At 34.2% G+C, this 19,596-nt stretch overlaps 1 protein-coding gene across 1 annotated transcript in view; it reads right to left on the bottom strand.

Annotated features, from left to right (window-relative positions):
* LOC129216969 (uncharacterized) overlaps window positions 1-19,065 on the bottom strand; it is a 45,784-nt gene extending 26,719 nt beyond the window's left edge. Inside the window, exons 1-7 of the mRNA XM_054851192.1 lie at window positions 18,867-19,065; window positions 18,655-18,778; window positions 11,806-11,904; window positions 11,652-11,717; window positions 8,243-8,308; window positions 5,418-5,509; window positions 2,715-2,809 (exon numbers count right to left, since the gene is read on the bottom strand). Coding sequence (XP_054707167.1) covers window positions 2,715-2,809; window positions 5,418-5,509; window positions 8,243-8,308; window positions 11,652-11,717; window positions 11,806-11,904; window positions 18,655-18,778; window positions 18,867-18,982 — 658 coding nt within the window. The 5' untranslated portion in view covers window positions 18,983-19,065. The remainder of the gene's footprint in view (window positions 1-2,714; window positions 2,810-5,417; window positions 5,510-8,242; window positions 8,309-11,651; window positions 11,718-11,805; window positions 11,905-18,654; window positions 18,779-18,866) is intronic.
* Between the last annotated feature and the right edge of the window lie 531 nt (window positions 19,066-19,596).

Genomic DNA, 19,596 nt, shown 5'->3' with positions numbered 1-19,596 from the left:
TTTTTGCAAGTCCCAGTCCCTCAATATTGACCATTCCATGTAATTTACTCTGAATAACGGACACTCCTAATAACGGACAGTTATTTCACAAAAAATTTCCCTTGCGATCGTAGCACTTCCGTTTTTTTTTCTTTTCAGAATATCTTAGTAACTGCTTGCCTTACAAAACTTTTCATCTTCCACAACTGATATCCCCCCCCCCCCGTCATTCCCTTATCACTGTTTCTTGGAATTAAAAGGGTGTTAATGGGCAGAGGCAGCAATTGGGGCTTAAAAGTTGAGGGCATAAAAAAATAGAACTATAAGACATGGTACTTTTTGCGGGCAGCAAAAAATGAAAAAGAAAAAAAAAGTCATAATTTTGTTACGGCTAGTTTTGAGAGTATTGAAGCTGATAAGTGAAAACTGATGTCAGTCTTAACAATTAACGTACGTTTTTCATTAGATTTCAATGAATTTTATACACAATAACTATTCAAAAGTTAAGATAAAATAGAGGAAACTGGGCGCTTTTTCTAACTGGGGCTCTCGGGAGATGCAATTGAGTAGACCGGCGCCGGTAGTAGTCGCCTTTATAGCGCCGAAGTTTCGTTGGGTTGTTTAATTTTTAGATATGAAAAAGATTTGCCTATATTCAAGGTCATATTGCCAACTAACATATTAATTACACTTGACGTAAAATGTAGTAAACCTTTCGCAATTGTTTCGATTGTGCTCTACAAAGGGAACAACAGCCCATGTTGAAAAAGGTAAATTAAGTAGTTCCTCCTAATAGCGGACACCTCCCAATAACGGACAAAACTTCTAGTCCCTTGACTGTCCGCTATTCGGAGGTTTCACTGTATTATATATTGCTTTTAAGTTTCATAAAGACTAATATAATGAATAAAAAATATTTTAAACTTTTTTTAAAATTAAAATAAAATATTTTGCATCTTTTTAATTCCTGTAACTGTTCTATAACACTAAACTGTCGACTAACTATTTGTAACAAAAAAAGCAGTAATAAATAATAATAATAAAACTTTTTTAAAAATGTAATTTACAAAAACTTATGAATCGATTACAGACAAATAATAGTGTTTAGAACTAACTTTAAAAAATAAGTGATTTTTTAGTCAATTAAAAAAAAAAAATCAAACATTGCCCTAAATTTACCTTGATGTTCATACATGGGTTTGCAATAGTTAAGTAGAGCTTTTTGGTTAGTTTGAAACAAGTTTTCACTTGAAGAAGACTTATGAAATTATTTCCAATAGCTGCTACAACAAAGAAGTAATCACCACAGAAACACAAAACGGCTCAGCATTGATAAAAAAAAATCATCAAAAAGGTAGGACTGGTACTGGCATTTTTTGCTAATTTTTCAAGATATTTTACTTTGTTATAGCAGTGAAACATACGTGGATCACATATGCTCCCTCTTCCCCCCCCCCCGCTGTAAATTTTAAAATAATTTTTAACCAGCTTCTAGAGCACCAAATTCACATACTTCTTCCAGAAGTCTTTTTTTGTCTTTGAACTAAAATTCCTGAAATTCACAAAGTTCAGAATGCAAAAATCTGGCGCCGAATCGTAACAAACCCGTATGAGGCGGTACATTCATTCTAGTTTATTGAGTGTAAGTCTTGCACGCAGGGCTGGATTTGGAAGTGTGGAGGCCCCGGGGCAACGAAGGAGTGGAGGCCCCCAATCAGGGTTCGAAAAGATCCGATACTTTGATATATATCCGAATATTTTCATATATATGTATATATCCAATATTTTCGACCCCTGAAAGTTAGGATATTTTGTAAAAATTTTATTTTGGGGGCCCCGGGGCAGTAGCCCTGCCTGCCCTCCCTTAAATCCGGCCCTGCTTGCTCGATGTCTTACGTCATCTCGTACCACAGTCCATGCTCTCTACCTACTACAGTTACTGTAAACGTTCCACTAATTCAGTCAAACTCATAGGTTGTTACCGTACCAAGCAATTTCAGATATGCTCTGTCAGAGACAACTCAGGAAATCGAGCAGGTCAGAGAAGGAGATAAAGAGGAAGAGTATGTCCTCTGACACCCTTGCTCTGTCCGACCGATCATTAGTATTATCCTGTTAAAAAATGGTTCCCGAGATCAAGCCATGAGGGCCATGACTGAACATGGTACAAATGTAATGGTAGGCTATCTTGGTGTAGTGGAATCATATCAGGGATGCCATTATCATCTGCAGCTGGGGTGGTGTGCCACTGAAAACAAAGGCTGAACTATGGTTTTCACACTGTCATCTCTATTTGGTGTAATATTGTGTTCGACATAATTGGACTGCAATTGAATTCATCCAGATTGCCTTTAGTGCTGTATCCAGCTTCAATTTGGGCCAGAGATGGCAAAACAGGGTACTAAAACCTCCATTCATTTAGGATTTTTCTAACAATAAATGATCATTTTGCTTTTATTTAGTAAACACTTTCTTATATCGTTATATCAATTTTGTTCTTAAGTGTGTAAAATTTCATTTCATTCTGAGAGCTCTTTCTTGTTAAGTTTTTTTTCTTATAGAGTGTAATTGTTGCAAAAATAATATTTCTATCATATGTGGTCTACTTAGGATTCTGGAGGGTATCAGGTGGTCCTCAGCAGTGAAAAGGGTTGAGTACCACTGCTTTAAGTTACATGCTAGTTTGACTTAAAGAACTTTCAAAAAAGATGATAGGATATATCTAAAATTTTTACCTTTTATTCTAATGTTAGGATCCATGCATAACAAATTTAAGGCACTTAAGGAATCATTCAACAATTCATTACAATCATGAGATGTTTCCAACAAACTATAATGTTAGAAAAAATTTCATGTAGTTCATGCAAAGTTTTACAAAAAGAAAAAATTCTCTTGTATATGGTACATTTACATAAACCACATTTCAACTTATTAAAATATGTGGTGAATAAACCAGCTATTGTAGGCAGTTCTAAATCTGTCTATGTGTTACTCAAGATCAATGAGTCAATTCTTTGTCTGTACTAATAACTCATTTATTTAACACAAACTAAAATGAAAATAACTGCTACTAGTATAAATTTTTGTTTTAGATTTAAGATGGACCGTTTTCAGGAGCTTCAAGACAAGATTGAAAAGACATTTCTCAAATTAGAACTGTACCAGCATTGTACTGTAAACTCTATTTAATACCTTTAGTCAATTTTTGAAATAATCTAAATGAAATATTGTAAAAAAAATAAGTAAATAAAATAATTTTAAAGATACAGGAAAATTTTTATAAAATATGTTTAAACGTTAGAACAAGAATAATTGGGACAAATTATTTGTGCTAAAATGTTCTTTGCTGAAACAGAGAATGAGTGAGTTATGCTATGTTTTATTTGTCTAACCTATGACATCAGGTTCATGAGGCATATGAGGCAGGGGCTTCAAAGTCAAAGGTTGTACAGTCAGGGCTTGATTAACGCATGGTCCTGCAGGTCTATGAACCTGGGTACAATTTTAGGGCACAAAATGGGGCCTTGGTCAAAATGAGTTCTTGCCAGATTTGAGTGCAGTGCATAATACAGAGTGCAAACAACGACATGTGAATATTTATTGGGTGAGTGCGAAATTTCATGCAGAGTTTGTGAGTAAAAGTCACACAGTGATTATGCAAACAAAGTTCTTTATTCAATCAATGATATAATCTCCAACATTGCCTATAATTTGTCTTCAACATTAAGGCAGCATATGGATGTCCCAATAATAAAACAAGCACAGTTTAGATTAGAAGAACAAAGACATTACGCTTCATAAGGCATCCAAAGAGTCAAAATTTTTTTCCATGTTAATGATTTTGCAATGACTGGAACAAGTGAAAATCAGATGGTGTGATATCAGAAGAATATGGTAGGACATTCTAGTTCAGGCTGTTCAGTTTGCACAGCTTCTGTCTTGAAAAGTGTGGTTTGGCATTCTGACAGAATCGGATGTTCTGTTTAATTTCTCGGTTCAAATTGGTTAATCAGCAACAGTATTTGTCCAAGTCAATCACTTGACTAGCGGGGAGAAGCTCAAAATAAATTTTTTCCTCGCAGTTCTACCAAACAAAGAGCATCATCTTCATTCGATGCTAACTGGCCTTTGCCATTGCGTCACCGTGCTCACCAGCATGTTTTCATGTGTTTTTAAGCTGAATATTGTTGTACAGGACCCATTTTTCATTGCCCGTCACAAATAGATCTGAAAATGGCTCGTTTTTGAGTCGCCTGAGTTAAGAAATGGCTGCAGATATTCGCTGGTCTTTGTTCCTCTCGGTTAGCACATGGAGCACCCAGTATATCAAGCTTCAAATCAAATCCTTTTTTTTAACGATGGACAGTGGTTGATTGGTCAATGTTACGTGCTGTAGCAACTTCCTCTATTGAAATTTGCAGAATATTCTGAACTAAAATTCGCATGACATCATCATCAATGTCCGAAGATCGATCTGGCTCATCTTCAAGATTAAACTCTCCAGGGCGAAATTTTGCAAACCATTTTTCATTAACTTGTTTAGCTGGAGCTTGATCTTGATAAACCTCCTGAATGTTTTTTATAGCTGCTGCAACCTTTATTCCTTTCTGAAACTTGTAAAGCATAACATGCCGTAAATGCACCTTATCGACACTCATTTTGCAAGTAATCTTTCTCGAAGCAGTTTGTATCTACAAATCATTTTGTTTGAAATGAAAGCTGCACGTATCACCTTTCCAACAATCTGCCTTACGTAGATGCCGGTATTAATGACAAAACTTTATGCCGCTTCTAACAGTATCTATTGCACCTCTGTACGAACTTTTGCATTCATCCAATATATGCAACATATATAAGTTATATATGAATATTGAGCCTCATAAAGAAAACATAAATCCATTATTCCAACCAGGGGTCGATCCAGGTTTTTATTTTAGGACCACATTTTGTGAAAAAAATTAGGTCACATTGCATAAAGTTGTTCAACAATCCTAAATCTACTCAGAAATCCCTTTGGCCTAAAGGAATTCACTGGGAATTAGTTGGAAGCTGGAGGTGTTTTTACTGATATTTTGCTTTCAGACAAACTGATTGAGCTTAAAAGTGATGAACAAACTGTTTTTATAAATGAAATTACATGAAAGATCTAACATTAAGGGATGAAATTTTGGGAAGTGGCCACTTTTACGATCTAGAATTTTGCGAGCGAAGCCTATTCCCGTCAGAATCGACCCCTGCCAACACAGCAATAACAACAAAGAGCAGTTGTAAAACAAACGAAGGAATAAATATTAATATATATAAGGGTTCTACTCTTTGTGAAAAGTCATCTATCAAAAACTACATCAACATCATACAATCATAAAATTATATCAGTTCAATACAATACACTTCAAAAGGAGAGTTTAACAAATTCTTTGCAAATAAAAAAAGTTTACTTTTTTAGAGCTTTCAAGCACCCAGCTTCGACAAGAAATGAGTTTAACATCATACTTTGAGTTATACTGTGCAAGGCAGAAGCAATAGCACACTGAAAACAGAATAATTCATTAGTAAAAATAAATATTTAAAAACTATAATTAATCAGCAATACTTCACCCTTGTCAAAAATGCTTATAGAACTACAAGTGCAGGCATAGAAGTGACGTTCGACAAAGAAAAATATAGGAAATTATAGGAATTGTTCTTAAAAAATATAGGAATTTCTCCAGAAATATGTAGGAATTTTTACAAATAGATAGAAACTTCCCGAAGAAAATAGCACAGGAAGAACAATACAAAGTCCGGTATTTTGAGTCTTTGGGACTCCGGTGGGATCAAATCATGGATTTTTTTTCAACTTTTGGAACGTAACATTTTTACATTAATTATATCAGTCTTGAGTAATATAGACAAATGCGCGAACGACGTTCGGAAATTTTTTTTGGCTCTGCAGAAATTTTTTTAAAACTACCAAAGTTAATTTTAAAAAAAACCTCACACTTTATATCTGTTTCTTCTGGATCTTGTGCTAAATAAATCTAAAAAATAATGATCTCTTCCTGAAATCATGATGATCATAGTATGCTAATTACTTAATAAAAATGCACATTATTTTAGTGTTGAGTGCTCTATATTATCAGTTAAAAAAACTTTCTGAAATAATAAAATGTAAATAAACTGCCAATTATTTATTTATTAGAAAATAGGAAAATAAAAAACAAATAATTAATGAAAAGGGCACTCTAAACTACAATACAACGAAATTTTGTTCATAATTGAAAAGAATTGAAAAATTTACGGTTCGCAAAAGGATCAAAATAATAATTTATTCAGAAAATAATTCTAAAAATAATATTGCCTTTATTTTTTAATGCTTTATTTAAAATACTTTTCCAGTATTTGTAAAAATTTAAAAATAAATCAAAACATGAACGATTTTTTTTATCCTTTCAAGCTCTTATAATTCCCACGAGAAAACATAGATGCTAACAATATTAATTAATAAAATAAGAAGTTAAGATAAAAAAAAAAAAAAAACCCTGCAGGATGCAAAAGAATTTACATCTCAACTACGGTAAGCAATTATTGGAGGAGTATTAATTTATCAATAATACCATGTTTAAATATTGTATTTCTTAATTTTTGTATTCCCAACATTTTTTCACAACGCATTTTTTATTTCAATTTAAAAACAGATGATGAATAAAAAACAAGTATTTAACCCTTTTAAATTATGTAATTTCCATGAAAAATGTGTAAATTACAAATAATAATAAAATATTAATTGGTAAAATAAGAAAAGTTGTAAAATGAAATAAATTTTAAAAGAATAAATTCAAACAAATCAAATTATGCTTGTAAAAATAAAATCAGTGCTGGTTTGTAATCAATGATTTTATAATTAGTTTTCCATAATTGAACAAATTGTAAGAAACATTGTCATCACAAAAACTTTAACAGGTTGAAACAGGGACCTGCACAGGGGGGGGGGAGGGACACCTGTTGACCCGGCTCGAGCCTGAAGTGGGCCCAAGATGTTTAAAAAGAGGGGTGAAATACCAGACACGTTTTTAAAGTAAGTATTGTTTTGAAATAAAAAAAGAACAAGCACAGGATAGAGCAAAGAAATTTATTGGATAAAAATCTACCACCCTTACGCTAATTTTCAACATTGCTCTTGGATTTTCCAAGCATTTGTCATAAGGTGGTACAAGGTTGCCTGTGTAAACAACCTTGGGGACTCTTAAAGGGCTCTGGCTGGGACATTTTTTAGCATTCTCCACACTGTTCTGGCTTTGCTCGCAGCAACTTTCATTCATTTTGGCATCTAAAGTCTTTCCTTGGCGGTCGATGGCACAACATGAGTGATGAGCTCAGAGAACATATTACCCAATGGTTGACTACACAGGTGGCAACTTTCTACAAATAGGTATAGAAAAACCTGTACTACACTATGACAAAACTTTGGAAAATCACGGGAGCAATGTTGAAAAATAGCGTAAGGGTGGTAGATTTTTGAGCAATAAATTTCTTTGCTCTACCTGTACCTGTTCTTTATTTTAAAATGGTTCATTACAGTTTAAATGGTCATTTGTGACGGACCCCAAAATTTCTGTGTACACCCCTGGGTTGAAACACCTAAATCAAAGTTTCATCAAAATCCGAGACTATGAGTGTTAAATTCTATTTTATTGGTTGAATAAGGCCCAACAACTAAAATCAATTTAAGAAGTAAATAAACTATTGAAATCTATGTAAGGTAAAGAATAAAATAGACCGACTTAAGGTAGCTATGTTGCTATACTAACAAACTTCAAAAATAATTAAAAACTTCACAGAATGCAAAACGGTTGAAATCTTAAAACAAGGCATGTAATTTTCGGCGAATCACCTATTTGTAACTGGCATGTTTCTAAAAAATATGTTTTCCAGCAGAAATTATGTTGTTTGAAGATTGAGGTTGGAAAAATAGGAGCTGCAAGGAAGCAGGGACTAAAAAATATAGGAAAATAGGAATGTTTTTTAGACTTATCGGAAAATATAGGAAATAGGAACACTTCTATGCCTGAAAGTGACGAAATAGGCTTACAAAAAGGATGATATGGGAAAATCCTCCCTTTGTAAACTTTCTGCATTTTTTCCATAAACAAATTACAGATTTGTCAGAAAGAATAACCAAAGATGGAATTTAAATAAATAATTATTAGAAAGATTAATTAGAACTTGTTTATTAATTTTTCTGTAGAATTGAAAAAGGTGGAATCACCAAGGTGCATCTTACCTTTAAATTCAAATCTCCATTGACAGTCATGGATAACATAATATGGATGCCGCCTGATTCTATAACCTGAAAATTCAAAAAAACTTTATAAAATAAACTTCACAAAAAAATACTCTTTTCATTTAACAGAAAAAAATTTATAAAAAAAAAATCATAAAATGCTCCCCCAAGATTTTTAATTAATAAACATTATTTCAAAAAGCAAAATACTAAAAAGAGAAAAATTGTTTCAAAATTTTAGAAAAATAGGGTGCAGATCATTTAGAGGGAGTCATTGAGTACAGCTTGAGGACTTTGTATTTTCCAGGGATGAAGTTTTACTTCATTTGAAAAAAATTAAAGAGACTAAGGCTCCGAGACCTGATAATATTTATCCAAAAATTTTAGTTGAATGTGCGGAGGAATTAGCAGATGTAATCGTAAATATTTTCAATGCTTCTTATAACTCGGGGACAGTGCCAGAGGACTGGAAGCTGGCTAACATTACACCACTCTTCAAGAAAGGGTCTAAAGGGAGTGCGGGAAATTATAGACCTGTGAGTCTAACTTCGGTGGTTTGCAAAATTTTTGAAACATTGATAAAAATTAAGATAGTAAATTTTCTAGAGACTAATAATCTATTGACTAGTTTTTGGTACGGTTTCAGGAAAGGTAAAAAAATCTTGTGCAACTATTTTATTACATTTCTGTGACAAAGTTACCATGGCTTTGGACAATAAGAAACCTGTAGATGTTTTCTACATTGATTTTCAAAAAGCTTTCTATTCAGGTACCGCATGTTGCTCTACTTAGCAAATTAGCTGATATAGGAATAGGAGGGAAAACTTTCATTTGGGTAAAAAACTGGCTGACCGGAAGGAAACAAAGGGTAGTTGTAAGGAGAAATTATTCTAATTGGAGTGAGGTTTTAAGCGGGGTTCCTCAAGGATCAGTGTTAAGGCCTGTTTTGTTCATTGTTTTTATGAACGATATTCACAAATATATTTCTGGGAACATGAATTGTTTTGCTGATGATGTCAAAGTTATGGGGACTGTAGAAAATGAAGAACAAGCAAAACAGCTGCAAGAGGATCTAGACCATATTACGGAGTGGGCTGATAAATGGGGTATGGCTGTTAATGTTGGGAAATGTCAAGTGCTACATTTAGGGCATGGAAATAAGTGTACCAGTTATTATTTGCAAGGTTCAGTCATTAGTCAGGCTGACAAAGTTACTGATCTGGGGGTCTTAATAAGTCAGGATTTAAAGTTTAGCCAACAGTGCAGTATTGCTAGTAACAAGGCCAATAAGATGCTTGGGTTTATCAATAGATCTATTTCAAACAAATCTAAAGAAGTTCTTCTGCCCTTATATAGAAGTTTGGTAAGACCTCATTTAGAGTATGCTGTTCAGTTTTGGTCTCCTTATCTTAAGAAAGACATTAATGTATTGGAAAGGGTTCAAAGGCGAGCTACAAAGCTAATAAATGGACTTTCTCACTTAGACTATGATTCCAGGCTTAGAAGGCCAAAAATGTACAGTCTTGAGCAAAGAAGAGACCGAGGGGACATGATTCAGTTGTTCAAATTTATTAAAATGAAAGATGTTACGGGGCTGAAGTTTAGCACTGAAAACAGGACAAGGGGTCATTGTTTTAAGCTATTTAAATCTCAGGCTAACATGGATGTTAGGAAAAATTATTATTTTAGCAGGGTAGTGGAACCTTGGAACAGTTTACTGGAAGAGGTGGTAATGAGCAAGGGAGTAGATAGTTTTAAGAGGGCCATTGATCTTCACTGGGGATTGTAAATTGACTAGGACCAGTCTAGCTGGGCCCAGAGCCTGTTGCTGGTTGTCACTTTTGTATTCATATTTGTATTTACAGTTATTCATTATAAATCAGTGGTGCCCAACCTTTTTTTTTATGTGAGGACCAATCATACTTTATATTAAAATGGTTCTGGTAAGCCAGAACACAAATGAAAACTTAAAAAATATTATAAAACTTACTTAAAGTACTATAAATCTTAAATATTTTCATAACTAGGGTGTCTGCCCCCTGCTATGTTTCAAAGCATTGCTAACGTACATTAGTTATTTTGGTCAACAGACTTTGAAATTAAAAAAAAAAACAATCACTATACACAGTTATTAAATTCACAATCACGTATGCATATAAAGCAACCAACAGCTTTTATCTACATTTAAATTGAATTTTTATTAACATTCAAAGTAAAATGAAAAAAAAAAAAACTGAATGGCATATGTTTATTAAATAACACAAAGTAAACATTAGCACCATATAATTGTAATGGTTATTAGCAAGCATGTGGTTAAAAAAATTAACAAGTCACCCCCCCCCCCCGGAAAAAAAAACTTTTCATTATTAATAGGGTTTAAATGTTACAAATGTGAAACAAGTTAAATATTACATAGTTTAAGTGTAGAAAACACACTGTAGTACTTTATATGGGGCTTTAAATCACAAATGCTGAACACTGCTCTTAAATTCCATTTAACTTTTTCAGATAAAGCTTTCATTTTTAAATTTGCAGAAAAATGAAAAAAATAATAGAATAAAAAGGCTGAAAATACTCTATGTTTATTAAATGACATCATTCGAATATTGTAGCTGCAAAGAAAAATGGCAGGGTTTCCAGAAAGATCCAGAGTAACTAAAATATTCTTAAAAATCGCCTTCGGCCCCTTTAAACTTTGCTTTGTTATTGAATCAGCATTTTTTGAAATGAAATTAAGTGCATTTGTTTGTGAAATCAGAACTACTTCCTTCCGTACCAGGAAATATAAGGTGCAAGGTTGTAATTACGAACCCGCCAAAACCAAAACCAATATTCCTCTTCATGAGGTTAGTATTGTTATTCTTGTTGGCAATAAATATGCATCAGGTGTCTCATGCTGCTAGGAGAAAATAAAAGGTGGAAGGGCTGTTATATTTATCTTTGGCAATAAACAACGCGACTTTTGGCAGACCAGAGCGAGTTAAAAGTTTGGCACTATAGTTCAACCGATGATATTTGAAGTTGAAGTGGTTTTTTTTTTACATTTCCCAACTTTTTTTTAACATTCATCATATTTTTTACATTTTTTAGTTGCTTTTAAACTGAAATAGTAGCAATTTTTTTTACAAAATAGTAGTTTTTGTCTTATTTTAGGCTAAAATAGTCATCATAGTCTACAACTCTTCAAAATAGTCGCTTTTTTAGTCTGCAGCGGTACCCCTGCGTTTGGAGAGAATCTTTCTGCTTTTACTATTCTTAAAATTCAAAAGCATCTAATAATCCAAAACGTTAACTTTTAGTAAATATATTTCAGAATTTTATTCAGACTATTTATATTTTAAGACAGTATGCAGAATGACTGCGATCAGTTAAAATCAAATTATAGAACTTTCAATGAAGTAAATCTTACTTTGCACAAACCAGAAGTGGTTTTTGTAAGGTTACACAATCCAGTAACAGCTTCATATTTCAAACTCTGCAAACGATAAAATATTATAAATATGCTGATAAATCTGTTTAGATACATACTTTGTTTAGAAAACTTTCACTGAATAAAAACCTACCATATCTTCAGATTTAGATTTAGTCATCAATTCAACAATTAACAGGCAATTAAGGCACACTTTTTCTGGCTCATTTATGTCAAAGTGAGGCAAGCACATCTAAGAATATAATGAATAAGCAATTAATCACACACATTTCATATAAACATTAACAAATAGTAATCTAAAAAATTGCAGTGAAGTTAGCTTGAGTGGTGACTTCTACAAAATAAATAGCTATTAAAAGACTTTTGGAACATAGAAATTCTCTACTCACAGATCATTTAAAAGAAAAAGAAAAGAAAGAAATACAAGCACGCATCAGGAAAACTTATTGCATTCCACAAGTTTAGAGTTTTGATTATTTTTTAATTTCCTTAACCAGAAATTTAAATTCGATTATAATAATAAATATCAAAAATACAAATATTTAACTATATTAACTATTGTGTTAACTTTACAGCTATTGTATAAAGAAAATTCCTTTTTAAAAAACTATTATGCCAACTATAAGAGTAGTGAGTGTCTTTTGGTGTCTATGAGCTTCCAGAAATTAAATTTTGTGCCACCCAGGCTATCCTCAGGTTCCTGACTTCCTCCACTGATTTTTTTCTCTAATTTTGAAACACTGGTCTACAGTCAAACCTCGTTAAACTGCCAACCTTAGTGATGGGCCAAAAATTGGCCAAAGTCGAGGGTGGTGGTTTAACGAGTTCTACCCAAACCTACAAAAATACATGTTTTCATGTAAAGACATTTTAAGGCATGTATTTTACTTTCCAAATGAAGTTTGAAAAATAACAGCCATTGGATTTCCAGCAGTGTGTCATAGCTCACGGACGGTTCATTGGCTACCTTTTTTTTTTCTTTTTGCAGAACTTGAAAAATGTTTACCTGTAACTTATTATTTATCGTCAATGAATTGATGGCTTGTGAATTGGTTTTTATTCTTAAACTCAAATTGGAATTTTTTCGTGCATGCTAAAGATTATTTTCGGCATCTTAGCAGAAGGAAGCAAAAGAGCACGATGTTATAAAATGTTGATACAAGTTCATTTGCTGAAGTATTCACACAGTGTCAATTTCAGGTTAAGCCTCAGCACAGTCCCCTGCTGAGCGGAACAGAAAAAGGGGTAGAGAATGAATGCTTTCGTAGCTGAGTAGTGAAATGTCAAAATGAAAAGGTTGGAAAAAGTCGAGGAGCAGATAACACCCAGTTAAAATTTGTGGAGATGTTTGGAACAATGCTCTTTCTCGACTGAATGTGGCAGGAGGCAGATTAAACAGAAAAAGAGATAAGAGAGCTGGACAATTACATAGTGGCTAATGTAGGTGCATTTATATGGGACATTAGTGGCAGATATGTGTGACATTCATGATTTCTCTCTGTGGCTCCTCATGGACATTCACTCTGGCTTATCGCCAAGTTTGAATTGCTTAACATGATCTTTCAAGATCAAGATGGTGGTTAAAACAGCAGTATTATCATACCGAGTATGCAGTTTTCCTCATAAATCAGTCGCGGTTGGCAGGCCTGTGCTGGGCACCCAAAGAGGGCGGTGGAAAAACCAGCTTGGGGGCGCCTGTTTTTTCAAGTCAGGGGTGTATCCCTACAATAGTTTGGGGGGGGGGGGAGGATATAACTAATTCATTATACGAGGGGGGGGAGTGGCTAATAAAAATAAAAAAACATACGTAACTGATTAAAAGAATTTAAATGAAAATTAAGTGTTTTTCGAGAGACAAGAATGAAATAAAGAAAAATTCAACAGTATTCTGAATCCATTAACTTTTCTCAAACCATTCTACTATAGATTCGTTTGAGGACTCGGAAGCTAGAATTGATAATCAATTAAATCTTTAGTGGTACTACTTTTTTATAAATGAAAAGTAGTAATATCAAGATGACATCTGTTTTTACCACTTTCAGTAACAGTGAAAAAAAGGCTTCGGGGGTTCTCCATCAGAAAATTTTTGGAATTGAAGTTCAAATTGTGAGTTATCTTTGATAACGCTAGAAGAAAAGGCATTGGATTCAGAACTCTCCCCCACATATGTTCGATTTTTCTCCAATGATTTTAGAGAAATGAAAGTTTCTGAAACCTTTCCCCGAAAATATTTCAATGTTGAGGTCTAAAAATGGGATTTTTATGGGCTATGACATTAGGGGAAGAGATGGGGTTCAGGTATGCTCCCCCGGTAATTTTTCAAAACAGAGCTTTCAAAAATGTAGTTTTGTTAGACGATCTTCGATGACATTAGGGAATAGGGGATTATGAATTTAAGAGCTCTTCTTCAGAATTTTTTTGAAATTGAAGTCATAAAAATGCAATTGCCAGCCTTCTTTCAATGTTGGGAAGGGACTTTGTTTGGAACTTCTACGTAATGCTTTTATAATTTAAGTTCCAAAAACGCAATCTTTGGAGGTTTGGGGCCTTCCCCCAGAATTTTTTGAAGTTAAAATTTTAAAATTGCGGAATTTAACCTGTTTTAGTAGTTTTATGAGAAATAATCGGATTCGAGAACTCCTCCTCAGTCAATTTTGTTATTGAAGTTCTCCAAACGCTACTTCGGACGATTTTCGTGTTTCAATAGAGGGGATCTGGTTCCCTCTAAATTTTTAAACTGCAACTGTAGGTCATCATTGATGGCGTTAGGCAAAGGCATGGGGCTCAGCAAAACCGGAAATGTTTGATATTCAAGTTCAAAAATGCAATTTTAGAAAAAAAAAAGTGGTGTTAGGGAGAGGAGAGATTTTGTGATCTTTCTTCCGCTGGAAGTTTTTCAATATTGGAGTTTTAATCACTTCCTTGAAAACTTCTAGAAATTTAGACCGTGAAAATGCTGTTACAGACTATGTTTTGTGTTGCTATGGAATGAGATGTTTTGGTGGCCTTCTCTCGGATTTTTTTCTTCCCTAATCTCCTATCGTAAATCCATTTCTGTTTCAGGTCTGATCGTACGGATTCGAACTTTAAAGGTGAGAGGAGGGCAAGAGACACTTGTCTATGTAGGAATTTTTAGGTAGAGAGGGGCATTACTCTTGGGAATGTCTTGACTTGAAACTGCCACCCTTACCCATCTTTATTTAAGTAACTATCAACGTTTAATTAACATGAGGAAAAAAAAATAGAGTGAATTTATAAAACCTTTGATAAATTTAAAACAGATAAATTCCTTTTTGGGTAATTTATTGCTTTGAACGAAAGATAGATTTCAAAAGTTACACGTACTAAAAGGCCAATTTTAGGCAGCCAGAGGAATGTCAGAGAAAAGACAGAAAAGGGATAGGAGAGGGAAGAGGAATCACAGGTTGAACGAACTTCCTGAATTTTTTTAACTTAGTGTAAGTCAATCTTTTGTGGGAAAAAAATTTAAGGATCTGGATTTTCTCCTAGAGAATTTCTCTAAATTGATGTCAAACATAGCTAATTTTAGCAAATGAAGGTTTGAGGTTTCCGTCAAATTATTTTTCAAAACTGAAGTTACTATGAGATAAGCTTGGTGACGTTTGGCATTCGGGAAACGTTCCAGGACATTTTCCAAACTAGAACTTTTGAAAACGCAATTTTATGTTGTTAAGGGAATGCGAAAAATTCAGAGGTTTTTCAATAAAATTTTGAACTTTATCTTTGCTGACGTTGGGCAGGGAAAGGAATAGGAGTCAATGATTTTTGCTGCAAATTGTATTGAATATAAGTATTTAAAACCTAATTTTTTTAGCACTACCTTTGCTGATCCTTGGGATTTGACGTCTCGGCTTCGGTTGCTGATTGACTTTGAAGTTTTAGAAATGCGGCATGAAAGTTTGCTTGGTTAGATGGAAGGGGGGGGGGAGCAGGGAGAGGATTCGAGATTCCCTCTCAAAACGTTTTCCAAACTTAGTCAAAGTTAGACTAACTTTGGAAAGGGGAAACTCGAGGGTTCACCCTCTGAAATTCTTAAAACTGTAATTCTTCTTTTCTCTTATGCTTTTGAAAATTTTCAGACCTTAGGGAAAAGAATAGGAGAGGGAAGGGGTCCACGGTTTTTCAAAATTGAAGTTTAGAAAATTCAATTTTAAGCTAATTTTAGAGACGTAAGGTGGAGGAGGATTTTGAGATCTCCCTCGGAAAGTTTTCCAAATTCGAATATTAACGACCTAATTTCAGACTATCTTCGCTACGCAATCCTTTCTCACAAATTTCAGTTTTAAAAATTCATTTTTAGGCCACATGTTGATCCGTTAGGTCAGGAGGGGGGTGTTCTCCTTGGGACTCTTTTCGAAATCAGAGGCGTGAAAATGCATTTTTAGGCAATGTTTGGTGAAGTCAAGGGAAGATCATTCAGCGTTTGTATCCTTTTGTGCCTAATTGGTCCAAAGCCTCATTTATTCACCTTTCTTCAAGTCTTTATATCAAGTTTCAATGAAAACACATAAGGGTCATTTTCCCTAAACAGAGCAATTTGGAGAGGGCAAGGAATGGCATTCACTGTGCCAGGGGAATGACACTTAGAGGAAATAATGCGTTTTACTGACGATATTATAATTTATGTGGGAAAAGGAAACACTACTTTTATGAAATTGAAAAAGATCCAATGTCGTGGTGTCCAAAAAGTAGTTATTGTGGTTATTTGTTTCCCTTACATTTTACAGGGGAAGGACGACAGGGGAATGACAAAAATTAAAGTTAACTTATATATTGTCATAACTGCAAACAACAAATATCAATGTCACTTAAAGTAAGGGGGGGAAACTCGATACAAACAAGAGTATTTATCAAGATTTAACTTGATATCACCCGAATATACTCGACACCGTATATTTATTCAAAAAGAACTAATTAAGATTATTTCTATGATGAGACCAGAATTCAAAGATTAAATTATGAGTTAATACAACTATTACCAGGTGTGAAAAACATTCATTCCATTCCTCGACAGGGGAATGACAAAAAATCAAAGGACATTTTTTACTTTTTTTTTTAAAATAATGCAAACCATGAAGAATTTTTTTTTCTATTTTACAACATTGCATAACACTTCTTAAGAGGTTAAACAACATTTTCTGGACAAATATGCATGGCTTCCTGAATCTTTAGAGCTGATTTTGCTTTAAGGTGGAGGTAGGGACACACAGGGGAATGACATTTATCACGTCAAAAAATTATTTAAATGTATAATAATAATAGAGTGTTTGTTTTAACTTATTTTACAAACATAAAAACATGTTGTTAAAGCGTTCTAGCATCAGTTTTATTTCTATACTAGTTAGTTTGTTATTTTTTGAGCAAGGACAAGAATTTAGCAGTTTAGAGAAAATGACCCAAAGGGTTCCGTGAAACACAAATTGGATGAATTTGCCGCCCTCAAAAGTTCTGCCGGGGGCTGAGGTTAGGTGACCTGTGTCACCGCTATGGGCGGCAGATTTTAGGGACGGAAAATTTCAGGATGGCAAAATGTAAGGAAACAAAGAAAAAAAACTGAAGTTTATTTCTTAGTTTTTTTTTTGAGCAATCACGATTGCTTATTGCTTTCATTTGACTGTTTTTGATGTCCTATCATTTTATTTTCCCACCGCCACCCTCCGCACCATCACCGTCGACCGGCTCCTCACGATGCTGCTCCTCTAGCGAAAGCCGTCTCCAGGTTGCATCCATATCCTACACACACGCGCATATATACACAACTACACGCACACATACATACACACACAAACACATACAAACACGTACACACATACATACAGACACCTACACATACACACACATTCATGCACACAACTACCCACACATTCATGCAGCACACAGGCACAAACACACATGCCTACACACAAATACACCAACCCCCTACACACAAACACACACGCCTACATACACACACTCGTGATTGCAAAAAACATAATTTGAATGCAAGAGGTCAAAATTCAAATTAAATTTTTTTTTTTTGCAGCTCAAAATGCAGCGGTGAACGTGTGCTCATGGGGTGGCACTTGTCAACATCGCCTGGGGCGACAAAACTACTCGAGCAGGCCTTGCAGGGACAAGAACTCTGGCTTGCTCTCCCTAGATCCAGCTCTGAATTATTCGCTTCCGTATTCAGTTTTTGGTAGACACATTTATCTTTTATTAAACTGGATTATTTTCATTCATAATGGTTTCAAAAAATATGTCTGTGGCAATTTATGAAAAATTTTACAGTTGCAGTCAAAATGTAAAAAGCTGAAGAAAGGGGGGCCGTAAGAGGAGGGCGTACCGGGATTGGTCCCAGCGGCCAGCATGAGCCTGGCGGTTGGCGGACTGCAGTTTAAGGAGGGAATTCGAATTGCATTCATATACTGAACGTCTTTTCCACCACATTTCTTGGCGAACTAAGAAGGTGTCGGTTTTTCTGGGGGCGGTTTAACGAGGTTCAACTGTATATAGCCCTCTTTAAAAAATTTTACTAGTAGCATGTTAAAAAAAAAAATTTTTTCCTTGTATTATGTTTAGCAAAAAATTGCTATTATACAAGATAAATATTCATAAGTTTATAAGAAAATATATAGTAATCATCATGTAATTGTAGAATTTTATGCTAACAAAGAGTCAGGTTTCTTCAGTGGCGGCAGTTTTGAAAATTTTAACTTGAAAATAATCAAAACCCATGTTAAAAAACGAGTGTCTATTAATTTATTGTGTCATGGGTTTGAGCAATTAAAGCTATTACATTCATATAAGATCGACACATAATCAAAAGAAAGAGACTAAAAATGCAACATTTACACACAACATAAGAAAAATGATTATTAGGGGAAGGACTTCAAGTGTTCTTAGGAAAAAAAAAAAAAAGGTAACGACAATACACAAATTGTGTTTTTCAGTTTTAATAGACTTAAAAAATATTACAAACCTTTCCAGAGCAGCATTTGGAACAAAATATTTTGCCGCAGTTTCTGCAATGATGTTTCCGTCTCAACTGAGAAAACTTTAAACCACAATTTAAACAAGAGTGTGCTTCCCCATCCGGTACCCAGCTAAAAATTCAAATAAAGAGTGCAATAATATTAAATGTATTGATACAAAAACACAGCATGGTAATGCGAAAGTGATAAGTCAACTCACCACGGTTTCTGAAAGGTAGCCTTTGGAGACAAACTTTCTTTATCCCCATTCAATACTGGCAATGTTACAGGAATTCCATCAATTAATAGGCTGTCAGGCGGAGAAAAGGGATTCATTTCGATGCACTAATATATTTTAAGTGGTACACATTTTTTAAAAATAAACTTTTTACTATTACTACACTTCCAGCAGACGAAAATAACAAACCAGTTCATAAAAACAAAAACAAACATACGTTACGGGAGGAGTCACGGTCACGGGGAAACACGTGACTACAAGACAGAGCAAAATAACCCATGGAAACTGAGAGGGCGCTACATGGCTGACATGAATCCTCGTAGGCTACACTGTTTGTCTTGAAGTATGCATGTCATGCGATGTGCATCAAATTAATTGAATGTAATCAAGCCATTTAAAAGCTCAGATAAAAAAAATGTTTTAAATAGCTACAATATATTCGCAACTCCAGCGCTCGAATACGCTACCTTGCGGTGATTTACAAAACTGCCGAAAAAACTAAAACATTGCCACATTGCCTTCCACGTATGTCTGTTGACTTAAACATAGGCAGTTTGTTCTGAGTATTTATTAACGCATTCGATGTGTCTTGGATTGCTTTCAGCAACAGAAAGTGTTCGAGCTCCTCAAAATAATGTTAGTTTTCATTATTTCCCTCTAAAAAGTGATTTGATTGAAAAATGGTGAAAACGCGTAACACCAGAAAACTCTG

The sequence above is a fragment of the Uloborus diversus genome, chromosome 2 (genome assembly GCF_026930045.1).
Source record: "Uloborus diversus isolate 005 chromosome 2, Udiv.v.3.1, whole genome shotgun sequence".
Lineage (NCBI taxonomy): Eukaryota > Metazoa > Arthropoda > Arachnida > Araneae > Uloboridae > Uloborus > Uloborus diversus.
Note: the sequence above shows the minus strand (reverse complement) of the source record. Positions and strands in the feature narration are given on the sequence as shown.